We start from the raw sequence: 20,021 nt of genomic DNA, 5'->3' as shown, positions 1-20,021 counted from the left end.
AGGAACAATTAAATCTGCTGAATCTGTATCCACAGCCGCCCCTTCCCCCAGGTGGTCTGTCCCAGGGAGATTGGGGTTTTGTCTGTAAGCCCCTGAGTTGGGCTGTTACCTTTCCTACAGAGATGCCCTGCCCAGTGAGGAGGAATCTGGAGAAGCAGTCTGGCTGTAGCTGCTTTGCCCTGCCCAGCCTCCTTAGCACTGTCAGGGAAAAACCACCTACTAGTCTCAGTAATGGCAGATGTCCCTCCCCCCACCAAGCTCCATCACCCCAGGTTGACTTCAGACTGCTGTGCTGGCAGTGAGAATTTCAAGCCAGTGGTTCTTAGCTTGCCAGGCTCCCTAAGAGTAGGACCCGCCGAGCGAGACCACTTGACTCCCTGGCTTCAGCCCCCTTGGTTCTGTCTAGATGGGGTTCCAGGCGCTGCTGGGGTATGAAAAAAAACTCCTGTCGCTACCTCTAGCTTGGTGAATGCCCAAACAGCCGCCCAGTGTTGTGCTTGAAATCTAGGACCCTGGTGTTGTAGGCACATGAGGGAATCTCCTGATCTGCAGATTGCAAAAACTGTGGGAAAAGCGTAGTAACCCGGCGGGGTAGCACAGTTCCTCACGGCTTTCCTTGGCTAGGGGGAGGGAGGTCCCCAGCCCCTTGTACTTCCCTGGTGAGGCGACGCCCCACCCTGCTTCTGCCACCTCTCTGTGGGTTGGACCCGCTGCCTAACCAGGCCAAGTGAGATCAACTGGGTACCTCAGTTGGAAATGCAGAAATCACCCGCCTTCTGTGTCGGTCTTGCTAGGAGCTGCAGACCGGAACTGTTTCTATTCGGCCATCTTGGCCCCTCCCTGGATGTCACAAATACTGTTCTTAATCAAAACTGTGACTTTTGAATGATTTAGGTTTTATCAAGGCTGTTTTCTCTTTTATGAAAAAATTCTTCTATTACAATTGATGTCAATTGATAACTAAATTTGATGAGGGAAAGTGCCTAGTGTCTACCAGGTGATTGGTGTCTAATTTTTTAAAAGTTAAAGATCATTAAAATTCATCATACATTAATTCGTTAATGCTGAGAAGACAGCTAATGAGGCATATATAAAGAATTACAGTGTGTCATTTTATCATTTAACAGTGCAGAGAGGGTTGGTTACATTATTTCAGATGATATTACCTATTTTGATAGTCTTTATAATAATTGTGAATTTTAATTCTTACATTAAAAATACCAGTCTATTTGAGATTTTACTTGCTACACATCAATAAGGCTAAGCTAGTAGTCACTTGCAAAAAAGCCTCATATTTCTTGTTTAATAGCTATAGTTGTGTCTTAGAAATGAATGTTTAATCATACTATTTCTTAGTCATGGAATTTTAGCAATAAAACATGGGGGCTGTAGTGCTTTATATCAGGCCATCAGTGTAAATATGAATTGTCTAATGTGTACCCATCTTTTTATCTTTTTTTTTTTAACAGACTTGTGGAAGAAAGCAAACTGATCCCACTCATTTTTGAAGTAACTCTGGTAAGAATGGAAATGTGCATTTGAAATTCAAATGAAAATTTGAAATTGTAAAGATTTTAACCATGTTGTATGACTGTGTTGCTAACCCTGACTCTGCCCTGAAGGATTGTATGTCCATCATCATCACACTTAACCTCACTGGACTTCAGCTTCCTTATCTATAAAGGAATGTCAAGCTCTGAAATTAATGTAGTGATACTGGTTAATGACTGCCCTCTTTCCACAAATCTTTTACATTTTAGCTCTGTTGTATTACACAATGTATATTTTCTGATGTAGATTACTTTATCTGAAGTTGGTTTGTATAGAGAGGGAAGAATGATTATTGCTACACTTCAATATGAATTTTCTGGTGCTCAGTATGAAATCCTCTGACTTTGCAGTTACTGGGTACTAGATCAGCAGTTTTATGCCTGTGGTCAGAAAGTTGTCTTCTTCAGAACTTAGAATAGCTTAGCTTCCATACACCATTTTTCTGTTCACAGAATACAATTTAATTTAAAACCATCTGTTAAAGAAAATCTTTCCTCTGTGTTTCCTATGTGTAGAGAATAAAATGGGATGCAGGGTCAACTTTCTTTGTCTCTGATAAATCTCTAATTATGCCAAATACAGATCTGTGAATTAGGTTGAAAATTGAGTTGGTTCTTGCAAGCAAGTGTCCATTGCCAAAGAAAGGTTCTCTTGTGCCTGGGTGTGTTATCCTCTTCTCCTAAGTACTTTACCTCCCTAGCTCAGTAACAGCACAAGGCACAACAGAGGGGGCACTTCCCCAGCCAGATCAGCCCAACTTACCTTGGTCATCAGTGGGGGAGCTTTAGTTGTGATAGTCTGATAACCACACACGTGGGAAATCAACTTTCCTTAATCATCTTAAAATAGTATTCTATAAATCATTTGTGTTCTGTCATGTCCATATGGTGAAAAGTTTATTTTTCTTAGCTACAGATTTTCAGAAGAGCTGAGTGGATTTGCTGAGCTGTTTGCATTGGATGGGGAGTAGAAATGGGAATGGGTACTATTCCCAGAGCACGTTCAGGTGACAAGATGACAGCTGCCTTGATGAGTGGAACATGTAAAGTTAGTGCTTGGACTGAGTTGCTTAGAATTGTAAAAAGGGATTTTAGAGAAAGGATAGAGAAGAGGCAGATGAAGAAATGTGGCGATCAAGAGCGCTCTAATGGAGATGTTAAACTTTCACCAGTGATATGGATATGTGTATCTTTCTACCTTCAGTCAGATACACATTATTTGCCAAGTTGTTATGGAGTTGGATTTGTTTTGGAGGACAGTGGTCTAGCTAACTGCTAAGTTTGGCCACATGGTTGGGTATGGGGCAAGAACCAAAGCTGACCGAACTCAGCCACATTTGAATGCATTTGGAAAGAGACTCATTTTAGGAAAATGAGACTGGAGCTAGAATGGGCTTAATGGGTCTACATGATTCATTCTCTTGCTGTGGCAGGAAGGCTTCTAACCTGTTAGATCAATATAATTCCTTTTGTGGCTGACAGAAAGTTCTTACCTTATCCTTTGGCAATCATCTCAAGGTCTAAAATCTCAACATAAAAAATTTCTTTTGATGTGGCTGGCACCTGTAGTCCCAGCTACTTGGGAGGCTGAGGCAGGAGAATGGCGTAAACCCGGGAGGCGGAGCTTGCAGTGAGCTGAGATCTGGCCACCGCACTCCAGCCTGGGTGACAGAGCGAGACTCCGTCTCCCGAAAAAAAAAAAAAAAAAAAAATTCCTTTTGGTAGTTTACCAGAACCCCTTCGTACTTGATTAATCTCTGTGTACTGAGCACCCAACAAGTGTTTTGTATTTTACAAACCATAATAAATGTTTAAATAATTGATTAATGGCACAATTTGAACCCTTGTCATTGTGGTGTAGCTGTCATAGGTAGAAGGTGCCATCTACCCTCCAGATCACCATTTTAGCCAGTCCTGAGCCCTGTGGTCCTTGCAGGCATGTCAGGGATGGTGCTCTTTCTCTAACCAGAACAGTTCCATGCTCAGATTTCTTGTAGGACATTATCTGACAAAGAGATCTTGCAGCTAAAAAGTAAAGAAGAAAAGTGTTGGAAATCACTGCTTTATGAGGCAGGAGTTTGATGTCCTTGAAGAACATTATTAAATTCCTTTTCTACTTTTGTCTTTTTTGAGTTGAATAATCTCAACTTTTTTCTGTGTAGAAATACATTTTTCAATTGATGAAATGTCTTTGTAGCAGTTATCCTGTGAACTCTTACTTGTCCTTTTAAAATTGTTGTCACCAAGCTAGGTATAATACAATATTTTCTTGATTCTATGATGCACATGTTTTTTTCCCCCAGATTTTAACATTTCTGAAGCTGAGGTATACTTTCCAAATCAATGGTGTTTTACAGTTGCTTTCAGCCAGGTGACCTGGTTGTCATTGCCTTACCCAATTTATTTCAGTTTTATTTTCCTTTTTATAAATGCCTAAAAGTGATATATTATAAAAATCTATGTCTGAATAACTCTAAAAGAACTCTTTCAATAAAAAGAAGATAAAAATTCTAAGTAATAAGAAACCATGTCATAGTTTAATTGGCAGCATTTTTCTTTCTTAGTGCTTGATAAAATAATGGTGCATCTTAGAACTGATGGATTTCTAGTTTCAAGGAAATATAGTATATATCTCAATTTGGTTTGGTTTCTAAGTTTGAGGGCCTTGGTGGTGTCTAGCATGTATATGGCAGCTTCTTTGCAGTGATTTGATCAGAAGAAGGCATAATGAGAAGATTATGCGGGGCCCTGCATGCTTGGCTGCTACTTATGCCTTCTGGCTACCCATTAAGAAAACAGCAAAACAGCATTTAATTCATTTAGCTGGTAGTCTGCTGTGACCTCCTGATGGACTTTTTTCCTTACTCTGAGCCCATCCCTGTTTTTCAGCTTCTGTCTGATGTACTTCAAACCTGCTTATGAGCTTTGTAACTTCCTTCTTCCTTTCTAGAGTTTCTCCTATGATGTGCTTCTCTCCTAGGTATCTTCCATTAAGAAAGTGAGCCTGTCTTTTCTGATGGGCAGGAACTGCAGGCAGCTTCTCTGTTTTTTCCTGTAGTTATGCAAGCAAATGAGGTGGAGGAACTACAATTCTGAATTTGACATCCTATCTGTACAAAGTAGCCGAGTGGAAATCTTAGGAAGAACAGACATTTCTGGAGTTGTGTGGCAAACTATGAGCTCCAAGTATGGATTCAAACTGGTTAAATAGCTAACCAATTGAAATTAATTTTTATTATTTTGGAAAAAAAATAAAAATTATCTCCAGTTGTCACTACCTACTGAGAAGGCACAGTGCTGCTTCCTATCTGGAGGGCTAATGGGTAGGTCCTCTAAGTTCACGTTGCAGGGAGAGAGTGATGTGTACACGCATCATCAGGTAGGAGCATTATAGGAGCTGTTAACGAAGGTAGGCATGGAAAGCTGTGGACCCCGGGGAAGGTAGTGACCACCTCTGAGAGAAGCGGGGGAATCTCACAGAAGGAGTAACCTTTGAACAGGGCCTTGGGGGAAGAGGAGGACATATTCTGAGGGAAGGAGGAGGGACTTCAACTTGGGGAATGGCAAGGCGAGGTCAGTGTACTCAATGCTGAGTATACTTGACTCTCAGTATCCTCGTGGGATTGATGCTAGAAACCACCCTCATACTAAAATCTACAGATCCTCAAGTCCTTTGCATATCCTTCTGTATACTTTAAATCATCTCTGGATTACCTATAATACCTAATGCAATGTAAATGCTGTGGAAATAGTTGTTACACTGTATTTTAAAATTTGTGTTACTTTTTCTTGTATTGTTATTTTTAATTTTTTTTCCTGAATATTTTTGATCTGTGGTTGGTCAGGTGCATGGATGTGGAACCCGTGGATAGGCAGGACTGACTGGTCTTAGATGTGCCCAAGTGTAGGGAGCATGGACCATGGAGAAATGGTAGGAAATGAGGGTAAAGGGTAGTTTGGGATGAAATCCTACAGGGCTTTATACTGTGGTTATTTCTTATTTGTTTGGCTTTGCAAATAATTTATGCTCTTTAAAATCAGGTAGTATCCTCTACTTGAAAAAAAAATGTCTAGAACCCCTGTGCTTCAGGAGGTGTGTGCAATGAGGAGGCAGGCTGATTGGCTACAGGTTTGGGACTCAGCAGGAATCAGGCTTGGGTCATGGGCATGCACTGGAAACTTGAGTGTCCATGCTCCTTCAGTCACTAGAAGATTGAAAGGGTGGCAACTAGATTCTGGGAGTTTCTGCAAGTTTTCATCAGTGAGGTTTTTGATATCAGTCAAAGGGACTGTGGGGATGGGAACATAAGATACAGAACAGGTCTCAGATGTCCGATCTGATGCCCCAGAAGTTGTAACATCACATTCAAGGCAGAGAGTGGGCAGAATATTTTTAATGCTGAGCTCTAGCTTCAAGTTTCCTGGTATTTGGCAGGACAAACAGGACAAACAGTGGAGGCCAGGTAGCCAATGGCTTACAAAAAAATGCTGTTGTGGGAGCTGGGTGTTGTTCCCCAAGCAGAGCCCACCTGGGTGAGACCTCTGCATTTTCGTTGGCAACACAAGGCAGCTGTGCTGGACAGGGAGTGGAGGCTCAGGCAGCATATGCTGGATTAAGCTGAATACATTTGTATTATAGTATATACAGTCTTCACGGTCTACCGCACTAAGGCAGTCTGCACTTGCTTAATAAATGTGGGTTCCTGAAAAATGTGAGCCGTCAGAAGAGTCCATTGTCTTGGCTTTTGAGTGCAGAATTGCTGTGGAGGACTTATATTTTCTCTCCACTTTTTCAAAAGAGTTTAAGTTGCTTTTAAATGTGCCTTAAGTGTGAATTTGGATGTATCAGCCTTTGGAGTTTGCTATAATTCTAATCTTTCTTCAATTTATTTCAGTGGTTTATGTTTTGGCCTACTTCAGTAAATCATTTTAATGCCAAGTAATATAGGTAACCTCTGTTTTATTGGAAAAAAATATTCGTGGCAGATTTTCCAATATATGCCAAAATATTGCTGTCATGATATTTTATGTGTCTATTTCAAAACAAACAATTAAAGAGCAATTTCAGTGGCAAATGTTAACAATAAAAATTGGATTAGCAATACACTAGTTTGACAATTATATTGTTTTAACAATTCTCAAGGATAGCAATTGAAGCAAGCTTCAGTAAACCTTTCAAGTCAACTGTATTTTTAGAAAAGAGTCTCTTTATGGACCCTTGAGGCCTAAAATATTTAATCACTGAGACACCAATGTCATATACACAGACAGTCACTTACATTTTAGGAATGTTTTCAATCCTGTGCATTCATCAGGCTTATAAGATTTGCTCCGCTCTACTTGTAACTCAACAAATATGTATTGGTTCTTAGAGTATGTTAAAAAGAGAAATTTCTTATTTTAAGAATCTCATGCTTATGTTAAATATACTATTAACAAAATTTTGCTATGCACATGGGCGAATATTTCTATAATAAAATAGAAAATAAGATTAAAAAATATATATATTGACGGGGCACGGTGTAATTCCAGCACTTTGGGAGGCTGAGGCAGGTGGGTCACTTGAGGTCAGGAGTTCGAGACCAGTCTGGCCGACAGGCAAAACCCCATCTCTACAAAAAATAAAAAAAATTAGCCAGGCATGGTGGTGTGTGCCTATAATCCCAGCTACTGGGGAGGCTGAGGCAGAGAATTGCTTGAACCCCAGGGGCAGAGGTTGCAGAGAGGCGAGATCACGCCACTGCATTCCAGCTGAGGTGACAGAGCAAGACTCTGTTTCAAAAAAAAAAAAAAATTTTGAATTTTGTTGTCTTCACTATTTTTTTTTTTTCTTTTCAAGATGAGGTCTCACTCTGTCACTCAGGCTGGAGTGCAGTGGCACGATCATAGCTTATTGCAGCCTCAAACTCCTGGGCTCAAGTGATCCTCCCGCCTCAGCTTCCCAAGTAGCTGGGACTGCAGGGGTGTGCCACTGTGCCTGGCTAATTTTTTTTCTTAGTGTTTGTAGCGATGAGGTCTTGCTGTGTTCACCAGACTGGTCTTAAATTCCTGACCTCAAGCCGACCTCCTACCTTGGTCTCCCAAAGTGTTGGGATTATAGACGTAAGCCACTGCGCCTGGACAGAGAACAAGATTTGATTAAAATTTCAAAATGCTTGACTTAGGAAGATAATTTTAAATTTATACAATTAACACCTGTTGAATGCAGTTGATAAATCTACATCTATACCCATTCAGTGCTTTTCAAGATTGAAGAATGGAGCCATCTAACCAATTTTTGTTGTATACAAAGACGACTTTATACACTGCTAACATAGACCGCCATTAAAGTATATGTGAGGTGTTTCTTTTGGGAATGAAAATGGATTTGTATAAATCCCTTCTTGGTGACTTATGTCATAAATACATGTTTGCAAAATAACTTTCTTGGGCTGGGATACAATCTGTTGATACTGGGTTGAATGAAGTGAAGTTGCTCGTATGACAACTGAACAATAACTTTAATATGATCAGCTCCACATTACCTGAATAAATGGGCTGAACTAAGTGCAATAAACATATTAGTAAATGTGGGCTAAATAAAGCATAACTAGTTTCTGCATAATCAGCCAAATAAAGAGAAATTTTATTGAGATAAAACCACATATTGTACCCAATGAAAAAAAAAGCTAAAATAGAGCTTAGTATATCTGTGACCAGGTACAGGTGACCTATTAAGAATGTGTTACATTTAACTTCTTCCAAGCTAGTAGAATCTTGAGTTTTATCATTATCATTCTTGTTTCTAGTTCTGCTCTACGTTCTGCTCACTTTGAGGAAATAGTACATATACATTCTTCTCTCTAAAGGAGAGTCTAGTTAAAAAACACAGGAGAGAAGTAGATAAGTGATAAGATGTTGAACAATGTACTTCCCAAGATCAGAAGCTTTTGTAGTTTTTGTTCTTACTTCTAATTGATTCAGGAACTGGAAAATGAAATAGTAAGAAGGGCCAGTGTTCTTCAGTGTGATGAACTCACAAAAGGCAGTGGATGTGGCTCCCTGAAATCTGGCCATGGCAAGTGATACCACTGAATTTCTTCCCTAACTCTGGATAACCTAACTCTCAGTTACATTGGCCAACTTTGATTTCAGGCTTGTGTTAAAAAATAAAAGGCTTACTGTGGTCAGGCATTGCTCAATCACACTACTCCCAAAACATTTGTATTTGGAGTTCTTTGATAGATGAAACAAAGTAAAATGACTGATGGTAAATGCAAAGAAGTACTGGAAAAGCCTACTGTGAAATCAGTGATTACTCATTCTCAATATGACACCAATGAATGTTACTTTTTCTCAAAATTACTCAGTAACACAGGACCCTATAAAGTTTATTTGTGAACAGAAACAAATGAGATTATCCACTTTTTAAGAAAGTAGAAATGTCAGCAAAGAGTTACTAGTTTTGATTAAATAAAGCAGCAAACATCTCTTAGCATTTGCTTTTGATGCTCTTTACATTTGTTTTTTTGGATGGGCAAGAAAAAGAATTTATGTGCTTACCCAGAGCTGCAAAGGATTTTCAGACGGAACCAGGAAATCTGATGTATTAAATCAGTTTACAGATTTATGGGAAAAGTAGAGCTTTTAAAATAGTTCTAGCAGGTGAAATTGCATTTTGGATTTATTAGAGATACTAAATTGGAAAAAGACATACAAAGTCAGTAAGGGCAAGTTATTACATAGAAATTTTAGGTTTATCTTTTTTTTTGTAACAAAAACACTACATACTTGTAAAGGGTTTAAATAACACAGAAATGTCTAACATAGCATGTGGTGGTCTCCCATAATTTCATGACTTATAGCTAGTGAATGTTCTCCTCATTATTTTTCATGCATGTATAGCTAGTGAATGTTCTCCTCATTATTTTTCATGTATGTCTTTTGTCAAAAATGGGACCATACTGAATATTAGTTTGTATTTGTCTTACTTTATAATGTCCATTGCAGCAGTGGTAGAGTATGCATGTGCATACGTGTGCGTGCAGGCATGCCTATGCCCATGGGTATTTTTTATTCTATTTAATGACTATATAGTATTTATTGTATTTAGTATAATTTGTTTAGCCAGTCTCCACTGATGGATGCTCCAAATTTCTCCCCAACACTATAATATGTGGAAAAAATGAACAGGATATCTTTGTCATACCTTTGTCTACCTATATGAGTTTCTATAGGATAAATTTTTGAAAGTTGAATTGTTACATTGAAGTATATGCGTCCTTTATATTTTAATGTTATACTTCAAAGGGTGATAACTTTATAACAGTGGTATACAGCAGTGTATACAGCCTGCTTTGCCACACCCTTAGCACAATTGAATGTTGTCAGTCTTTTAAATTGTCAATTGTTTGTATTTTCACCTGTTTACTTTTCATTATGAGAATCAAATTTATCAGTGTTTTTGCTCAAAGCTTATGTGTTTCCTAGCATACTTAGGAAGGACTTCTTCTCCTTCAAAAGGTTATAAAATATTCTTCTTTTATTCTATACATTTATGGCTTCATAATTAATTTGCTCCAAAATAATTTTGTTGTAAGGAATGGGTACAAATACAACTTATCTCTTTCCCTACATCTCCTTTTAACTATCATCAAGCTAATGTTGCAATAGTGTTTACTGATTTAATCCATCATTATGATGACTTGGGACCCCAGTATCTAACCATGTACAAAAAATAACTCAAACTGGATTAAAGACTTAAATGTAAGACCTCAAAATGTAAAACTACCAGAAGAAAACTTAAGAGAAATGTTTCAGGACATTGATCTAGGTGAGGATTTTATGAGTACAATTACAAAAGCAAAAGTAGACAAATGGGACTATATATATATATCAAATTAAAAAACTTCTGGGGGGCGGAGCAAGATGGCTGAATAGGAACAGCTCCAGTCTCCAGCTCCCAGCGCGAGCGACACAGAAGACAGGTGATTACTGCATTTTCAACTGAGGTACTGGGTTCATCTCACCAGGGAGTGCTGGACAATTGGTGCTGGTCAGCTGCTGCAGCCCGACCAGCGAGAGCTGAAGCAGGGCGAGGCATCGCCTCACCTGGGAAGCGCAAGGGGGAAGGGAATCCCTTTTCCTAGCCAGGCGAACTGAGACACACAACACCTGGAAAATCGGGTAACTCCCACCCAAATACCGCGCTGTACCAAGGGTCTTAGCAAACGGGCATACCAGGAGATTATATCCCACACCTGGCCGGGAGGGTCCCACACCCACCCACGGAGCCTCACTCATTGCTAGCACAGCAGTCTGTGATCGAACTGCAAGGCAGCAGCGAGGCTGGGGGAGGGGTGTCTGCCATTGCTGAGGCTTATGTAGGTAAACAAAGCCGCTGGGAGGCTCAAACTGGGTGGAGCTCATGGCGGCTCAAGGAGCCCTGCCTGTCTCTGTAGACTCCACCTCTGGGGACAGGGCACAACTAATCAACAACAACAACAGCAACAACAAAGCAGAAACCTCTGCAGATGCAAACGACTCTGTCTGACAGCTTTGAAGAGAGCAGTGGATCTCCCAACAGGGAGGTTGAGATCTGAGAATGGACAGACTGCCTGCTCAAGTGGGTCCCTGACCCCTGAGTAGCCTAACTGGGAGATATCCCCCACTAGGGGCAGAGTGACACCCCATACCTCACACGGTGGAGTACACCACTGAGAGGAAGCTTCCAAAGCAAGAATCAGACAGGTACACTCGCTGTTCAGCAATGTTCTATCTTCTGTAGCCTCTGCTGCTGATACCCAGGCAAACAGGGTCTGGAGTGGACCTCAAGCAATCTGCAACAGACCTGTAGCCGAGGGTCCTGACTGTTAGAAGGAAAACTAACAAACAGGAAGGACACCCACACCAAAACCCCATCAATACTTCACCATCATCAAAGACTAGAGGCAGATAAAACCACAAAGATGGGGAAAAAGTGGGCAGAAAAGCTGGAAATTCAAAAAATAAGAGCGCATCTTCCCCTGCAAAGGAATGCAGCTCATCGCCAGCAACGGATCAAAGCTGGACGGAGAATGACTTTGACGAGATGAGAGAAGAAGGCTTCAGTCCAGCAAACTTCTCAGAGTTAAAGGAGGAATTACGTACCCAGCGCAAAGAAACTAAAAATCTTGAAAAAAGGGTGGAAGAATTGATACCTAGAATAATTAATGCAGAGAAGGCCATAAACGAACTGACAGAGATGAAAACCATGACACGAAAAATATGTGACAAATGCACAAGCTTCAGTAACCAACTCGATCAACTGGAAGAAAGAGTATCAGCGATTGAGGATCAAATGAATGAAATGAAGCGAGAAGAGAAATCTAAAGAAAAAAGAAGAGGCCAGGCGCGGTGGTTAAGCCTGTAATCCCAGCACTTTGGGAGGCCGAGACGGGCGGATCACGAGGTCAGGAGATCGAGACCATCCTGGCTAACACAGTGAAACCCCGTCTCTACTAAAAATACAAAAAACTAGCCGGGCGAGATGGCGGGCGCCTGTAGTCCCAGCTACTCGGGAGGCTGAGGCAGGAGAATGGCGTAAACCCGGGAGGCGGAGCTTGCAGTGAGCTGAGATCCGGCCACTGCACTCCAGCCTGGGCGATAGAGCAAGAGTCCGCCTCAAAAAAAAAAAAAAAAAAAGAAAAAAGAAGAAAAAGAATGAACAAAGCCTGCAAGAAGTATGGGATTATGTAAAAAGACCAAATCTACGTCTGACTGGGGTGCCTGAAAGTGAGGGGGAAAATGGAACCAAGTTGGAAAACACTCTTCAGGATATCATCCAGGAGAACTTCCCCAACCTAGTAGGGCAGGCCAACATTCAAATTCAGGAAATACAGAGAACGCCACAGAGATACTCCTCCAGAAGAGCAACTCCAAGACACATAATTGCCAGATTCACCAAAGTTGAAATGAAGGAAAAAATCTTAAGGGCAGCCAGAGAGAAAGGTCAGGTTACCCACAAAGGGAAGCCCATCAGACTAACAGCAGATCTCTCGGCAGAAACTCTACAAGCCAGAAGAGAGTGGGGGCCAATATTCAACATTCTTAAAGAAAAGAATTTTAAACCCAGAATTTCATATCCAGCCAAACTAAGTTTCATCAGTGAAGGAGAAATAAAATCCTTTACAGATAAGCAAATGCTTAGAGATTTTGTCACCACCAGGCCTGCGTTGCAAGAGACTCTGAAGGAAGCACTAAACATGGAAAGGAGCAACCGGTACCAGCCATTGCAAAAGCATGCCAAAATGTAAAGACCATCGAGGCTAGGAAGAAACTGAATCAACTAACGAGCAAAATAACCAGTTAATATCATAATGGCAGGATCAAGTTCACACATAACAATATTAACCTTAAATGTAAATGGACTAAATGCTCCAATTAAAAGACACAGACTGGCAAACTGGATAAATAGTCAGGAGCCATCAGATTGCTGTATTCAGGAGACCCATCTCACATGCAGAGACATACATAGGCTCAAAATAAAGGGATGGAGGAAGATCCACCAAGCAAATGGAGAACAAAAAAAGGCAGAGGTCGCAATCCTAGTCTCTGATAAAACAGACTTTAAACCATCAAAGATCAAAAGAGACAAAGAAGGCCATTACATAATGGTAAAGGGATCAATTCAACAGGAGGAGCTAACTATCCTAAATATATGTGCACCCAATACAGGAGCACCCAGATTCATAAAGCAAGTCCTTAGAGACTTACAAAGAGACTTAGACTCCCATACAGTAATAATGGGAGACTTCAACACCCCACTGTCAACAATAGACAGATCAATGAGACAGAAAGTTAACAAGGATATCCAGGAATTGAACTCATCTCTGCACCAAGCAGACCTAATAGACATCTACAGAACTCTCCACCCCAAACCAACAGCATATATATTCTTCTCAGCACCACATCACACTTATTCCAAAATTGACCACATAATTGGAAGTAAAGCACTCCTCAGCAAATGTAAAAGAATAGAAATTATAACAAACTGTCTCTCAGACCACAGTGCAATCAAACTAGAACTCAGGACTAAGAAACTCAATCAAAACCACTCAACTACATGGAAACTGAACAACCTGCTCCTGAATGACTACTGGGTACATAACGAAATGAAGGCAGAAATAGAGATGTTCTTTGAAACCAATGAGAACAAAGATACAACATACCAGAATCTCTGGGACACATTTAAAGCAGTGTGTACAGGGAAATTTATAGCACTAAATGCCCACAAGAGAAAGCTGGAAAGATCTAAAATTGACACTCTAACATCACAATTAAAAGAACTGGAGAGGCAAGAGCAAACACATTCAAAAGCTAGCAGAAGGCAAGAAATAACTAAGATCAGAGCAGAACTGAAGGAGGTAGAGACACCAAAAACCCTCCAAAAAATCAATGAATCCAGGAGTTGGTTTTTTGAAAAGATCAACAAAATTGATAGACTGCTAGCTAGACTAATAAAGAAGAAAAGAGAGAAGAATCAGACAGATGCAATAAAAAATGATGAAGGGTATATCACCCCCGACCCCACAGAAATACAAACTACCATCAGACAATACTATAAATGCCTCTACGCAAATCAACTAGAAAATCTAGAAGAAATGGATAATTTCCTGGACACTTACACTCTCCCAAGAGTAAACCAGGAAGAAGCTGAATCCCTGAATAGATCAATAGCAGGCTCTGAAATTGAGGCAACAATTAATAGCCTACAAACCAAAAAAAGTCCAGGACCAGATGGATTCACAACTGAATTCTACCAGAGGTACAAAGAGGAGCTGGTACCATCCCTTCTGAAACTATTGCAATCAATAGAAAAAGAGGGAATCCTCCCTAACTCATTTTATGAGGCCAACATCATCCTGATACCAAAGCCTGGCAGAGACACAACAAAAAAAGAGAATTTTAGACCAATATCCCTGATGAACATCGATGCAAAAATCCTCAATAAAATGCTGGCAAACCGGATCCAGCAGCATATCAAAAAGCTTATCCACCATGATCAAGTGGGCTTCGTCCATGGGATGCAAGGCTGGTTCAACATACACAAATCAATAAATGTAATCCAGCATATAAACAGAACCAAAGACAAAAACCACATGATTATCTCAATAGATGCAGAAAAGGCCTTTGACAAAATTCAACAGCCCTTCATGCTAAAAACACGCAATTAATTTGGTATTGATGGAACATATCTCAAAATATTAAGAGCTATTTATGACAAACCCACAGCCAATATCATACTGAATGGGCAAAAACTGGAAAAATTCCCTTTGAAAACTGGCACAAGACAGGGATGCCCTCCCTCACCACTCCTATTCAACATAGTGTTGGAAGTTCTGGCTACGGCAATCAGGCAAGAGAAAAAAATCAAGGGTATTCAGTTAGGAAAAGAAGAAGTCAAATTGTCCCTGTTTGCAGATGACATGATTGTATATTTAGAAAACCCCATTGTCTCAGCCCAAAATCTCCTTAAGCTGATAGGAAACTTCAGCTAAGTTTCAGGATACAAAATCAATGTGCAAAAATCACAAGCATTCTTATACACCAGTAACAGACAAACAGAAAGCCAAATCATGAATGAACTTCCATTCACAATTGCTTCAACGAGAATAAAATACCTAGGAATCCAACTTACAAGGGATGTAAAGGACCTCTTCAAGGAGAACTACAAACCACTGCTCAGTGAAATAAAAGAGGACACAAACAAATGGAAGAACATATCATGCTCATGGATAGGAAGAATCAATATTATGAAAATGGCCATATTGCCCAAGGTAATTTATAGATTCAATGCCATCCCCATCAAGCTACCAATGAGTTTCTTCACAGAATTGGAAAAAACGGCTTTAAAGTTCATATGGAACCAAAAAAGAGCCCGCATTGCCAAGACAATCCTAAGTCAAAAGAACAAAGCTGGAGGCATCATGCTACCTGAATTCAAAGTATACTACAAGGCTACAGTAACCAAAACAGCATGGTACTGGTACCAAAACCGAAATATAGACCAATGGAACAGAACAGAGTCCTCAGAAATAATACCACACATCTACAGCCATCTGATCTTTGACAAACCTGACAAAAACAAGAAATGGGGAAAGGATTCCCTATTTAATAAATGGTGCTGGGAAAATTGGCTAGCCATAAGTAGAAAGCTGAAACTGGATCTTTCCTTACCCCTTATACGAAAATTCATTCAAGATGGATTAGAGACTTAAATGTTAGACCAAATACCATAAAAACCCTAAAAGAAAACCTAGGTAATACCATTCAGGACATAGGCATGGGCAAGGACTTCATGTCTAAAACACCAAAAGCAATGGCAACAAAAGCCAAAATTGACAAATGGGATCTAATTAAACTAAAGAGCTTCTGCACAGCAAAAGAAACTACCATCAGAGTGAACAGGCAACCTACAGAATGGGAGAAAATTTTTGCAATCTACTCATCTGACAAAGGGCTAATATCCAGAACCTACAAAGAACTCAAACAAATTTACAAGAAAAAACAGCAACCCCATCAAAAAGTGGGCAAAGGATATGAATAGAAATTTCTCAAAGGAAGACATTCATACAGTCAACAGACACATGAAAAAATGCTCATCATCACTGGCCATCAGAGAAATGCAAATCAAAACCACAATGAGATACTATCTCACACCAGTTAGAATGGCAATCATTAAAAAGTCAGGATACAACAGGTGCTGTAGAGGATATGGAGAAATAGGGACACTTTTACACTGTTGGTGGGATTGTCAACTAGTTCAACCATTATGGAAAACAGTATGGCGATTCCTCAAGGATCTAGAACTAGAAGTGCCACATGACCCAGCCATCCCATTACTGGGTATATACCCAAAGGAGTATAAATCATGCTGCTATAAAGACACATGCACATGTATGCTTATTGCGGCACTATTCACAATAGCAAAGACTTGGAATCAACCCAAATATCCATCAGTGACAGACTGGATTAAGAAAATGTGGCACATATGCACCATGGAATACTATGCAGCCATAAAAAAGGATGCGTTTGCGTCCTTTGTAGGGACATGGATGCAGCTGGAAACCATCATTCTCAGCAAACTATTGGAAGAACAGAAAACCAAACACTGCATGTTCTCACTCATAGGTGGGAACTGAACAATGAGATCACTTGGACTCGGGAAGGGGAACATCACACACTGAGGCCTATCATGGGGAGGAGGGAGGGGGAGGGATTGCATTGGGAGTTATACCTGATGTAAATGACGAGTTGATGGGTGCTTATGAGTTGATGGGTGGAGCACACCATCATGGCATATGTATACATATGTAACAAACCTGCACATTATGCACATGTACCCTAGAACTTAAAGTATAATAATAATAACAAATAAAAAATAAAAAAACTTCTGTACAGCAAGGGAAACAATAAACAGGACAAAGGGCCAACCTGTAAAATGGGAGAAAATATTTGCAAACTATTCATCCAGCACTTGACTAATGTCCGGAATATACTAGGAACTCAAACAATGTAACAGCAAGGAAACCGATAATCCAATTAAAAAATGGGCAAAGGCATGAAGTCCTTGCCTATGTCTATGTCCTGAATGGTATTGCCTAGGTTTTCCTCTAGGGTTTTTATGGTTTTAGTTCTAACATTTAAGTCTTTAATCCAGCTTGAATTAATTTTTGTATAAGGTGTAAGGAAGGAATCCAGTTTCAGCTTTCTACATATGGCTAACCAGTTTTCCCAGCACCATTTATTAAATAGGAAACCCTTTCCCCATTGCTTTTGTCAGGTTTGTCAAAGATCAGATGGTTGTAGATGTGTGGTGTTATTTCTGAAGCCTCTATTCTGTTCCATTGATCTATATCTCTGTTTTGGTACCAGTACCATGCTGTTTTGGTTACTGTAGCTTTGTAGTGTAGTGTGAAGTCAGGCAGCATGATGCCTCTAGCTTTGTTCTTTTTGCTTAGGATTGTCTTGGCCATGCAGGTTCTTTGTTGGTTCCATATAAACTTTAAAGTAGTTTTTTCCAATTCTGTGAAGAAAGTCATTGGTAGCTTGATGGGGATGACATTGAATCTATAAATTACCTTGGACCATATGGCCATTTTTCACAATATTGATTCCTCTTATCCATGAGCATGGAGTGTTCTTCCACTTGTTTGTGTCCTTTTTTATTTCATTGAGCAGTGGTTTGTAGTTCTCCTTGAAGAGGTCCTTGACATCGCTTGCAAGTTGGATTCCTAGGTATTTTATTCTCTTTGTAGCAGTTGTTAATGGGAGTTCACTCATGATTTGTCTGTTTGTCTGTTGTTGGTGTATAAGAATAGTTGTGACCAAAAGCAATGTCAACAAAAGCCAAAATTGACAAATGGGATCTAATCAAACTAAAGAGCTTCTGCACAGCAAAAGAAACTACCTTCAGAGAGAAAGGCAGCCTATAGAGTGAGAGAAAAGTTTAATCTATCCATCTGACAAAGGGCTAATATCCAGAATCTACAAAGAATTTAAACAAATTTACAAAAAAAAAAAAAAACCCATCAAACAGTGGGCAAAGGCTATGAACAGACACTTTTCAAAAGAAGACATATGCAGCCAACAGACACATGAAAAAATGCTCATCATCACTGGTCATCAGAGAAATGCAAATAAAAACCACAATGAGATACCATCTCACACCAGTTAGAATGACGATCTTTAAAAAGTCAGGAAACAAGAGATGCTGGAGAGGATGTGGAGAAACAGGAATGCTTTTACGCTGTTGGTGGGATTGTAAACTAGTTCAACCATTATGGAGGATAGTGTGGCGATTCCTCAGGGATCTAGAACTAGAAATACCATTTGACCCAGCCATCCCATTACTGGGTATATACCCAAAGGATTATAAATCATGCTACTATAAAGACACATGCACACGTATGTTTATTGCAGCACTATTTACAATAGCAAAGACTTGGAATCAACCCACATGTCCATCAATGATAGAGTGGATTTAGAAAATGTGACACATATACACTGTGGAATACTGTGCAGCCATAAAAAGGGATGAGTTCATGTCCTTTATAGCGACATGGATGAAGCTGGAAACTATCATTCTGAGCAAACTATTTCCAGGACAGAAAAGCAAACACCACATGTTCTCACTCATAGGTGGGAATTGAACAATGAGAACAGTTGGACACAAGGCCGGGAACATCACACACCGGAGTCTGTTGTGGGGTGGGGGGATGAGGGAGGGAGAGCAGTAGGAGAAATACCTGATGTAAATGACGAGTTAATAGGTGCAGCAAACCAATACGGCACATGTATACATTATAAGAAACCTGCATGTTGTGCCCATGTACCCTAGAACTAAAGTGTAATAATAAAAAAAAGAGCAAAGGCTTTGAATAATCATTTCTCAAAAGAAGATATACAAATGGCCAAGTATACGAAAAATACTCCACATCAGTAATCATTGTGGAAATCCAAATCAAAAGTGCGATGAGATATCTCACTCCTATTAGAATGGCTATTATCAAAATGACCAAAAATAAATAAATAAATAAAAACTAACAAGTGGTGACAAGGATACAGAGAAAAGGGAATTCTTATACACTGTTGGTGGGGATATAAATTAGTACAGCCATTATGCAAAATGGTATGAAGATTTCTTAAAGAACTAAAAATAGAGCTGCTATATGAGCCGTGAATCCCACTGCTGGGATTTATCCAAAGGAAAGGAAATCAGTTTATTGAAGGGATGCTTGCATCCCTATATTTATTGCAACTCTGTTCACAATAGCCAAGATATGCAACCTAAATAGATAAATGGATAAAGCAAATGTGGCATGTATACACAACGGACTACTATTCAGCTATAAAAAGAATGAAATCTTGTCATTTGCCTTTGGTTTTATTGATTTCTTCTTTATGTTTTCAATTTCATTAATTTTACTCTTTGTTTTGTCCTTTTGTTTCCTTTGGGTTTCATTTTTTGCTCTTATTCTGACTTTTTTTTTTTTAATGTATAAGCTTATGTGATTGGCTTGAGACTTCTGTGCTTTTTCAAATATAAACATTTAGTGCTAAACTTTCCCCCTAAGCACTGCCTTAGTTTCATCTCACAAATTTTGATGTGTTGTCTCTTCAGTTTCACTTAGTTCAACATAATTTCAAATTTTCTTTGTGATTTTTTCTTTGGTTCATGGGTTATTTAGAAGTGTTACCTAGTTTCCCAGTATTTGGGGAACTGTCAGATATATTTTTTATTGATTTAAATGTAATTACATTGTAGTTAGAGAACATAGTTTGCCTTATTTGCATATACAATTCCTTCAGACTTGTTTTATGGTCGAGTATATGGTCTAATTTGGTAAATATTCTTTTTATACATGTAAAGAATGTGTATTCTGCTGCTGTTAGATTGTTCTATGAATGTCAATTAGGTAAATAGGTTGTCATTGTTGTTCAAGTCATCTT

The 20,021-nt window shown here is 39.5% G+C and overlaps 1 protein-coding gene across 9 annotated transcripts in view; it reads left to right on the top strand.

Annotated features, from left to right (window-relative positions):
- The window catches only part of ULK4 (unc-51 like kinase 4), a 735,134-nt gene that overhangs the window by 341,497 nt on the left and 373,616 nt on the right, over nt 1-20,021 (top strand). For all 9 annotated transcript variants that reach the window (XR_004437258.1, XM_033212151.1, XM_033212152.1 and 6 more), the window contains one exon: nt 1,470-1,518. Coding sequence is in view for 8 of the 9 variants with exons in the window: in XM_033212151.1 (XP_033068042.1) it covers nt 1,470-1,518 (49 nt within the window). In the remaining variant the exon portion in view is untranslated. The remainder of the gene's footprint in view (nt 1-1,469; nt 1,519-20,021) is intronic.

This window comes from Trachypithecus francoisi, unplaced genomic scaffold (genome assembly GCF_009764315.1).
Source record: "Trachypithecus francoisi isolate TF-2019V2 unplaced genomic scaffold, Tfra_2.0 Lachesis_group0, whole genome shotgun sequence".
Taxonomy (NCBI): Eukaryota; Metazoa; Chordata; class Mammalia; order Primates; family Cercopithecidae; genus Trachypithecus; species Trachypithecus francoisi.
Note: the sequence above shows the minus strand (reverse complement) of the source record. Positions and strands in the feature narration are given on the sequence as shown.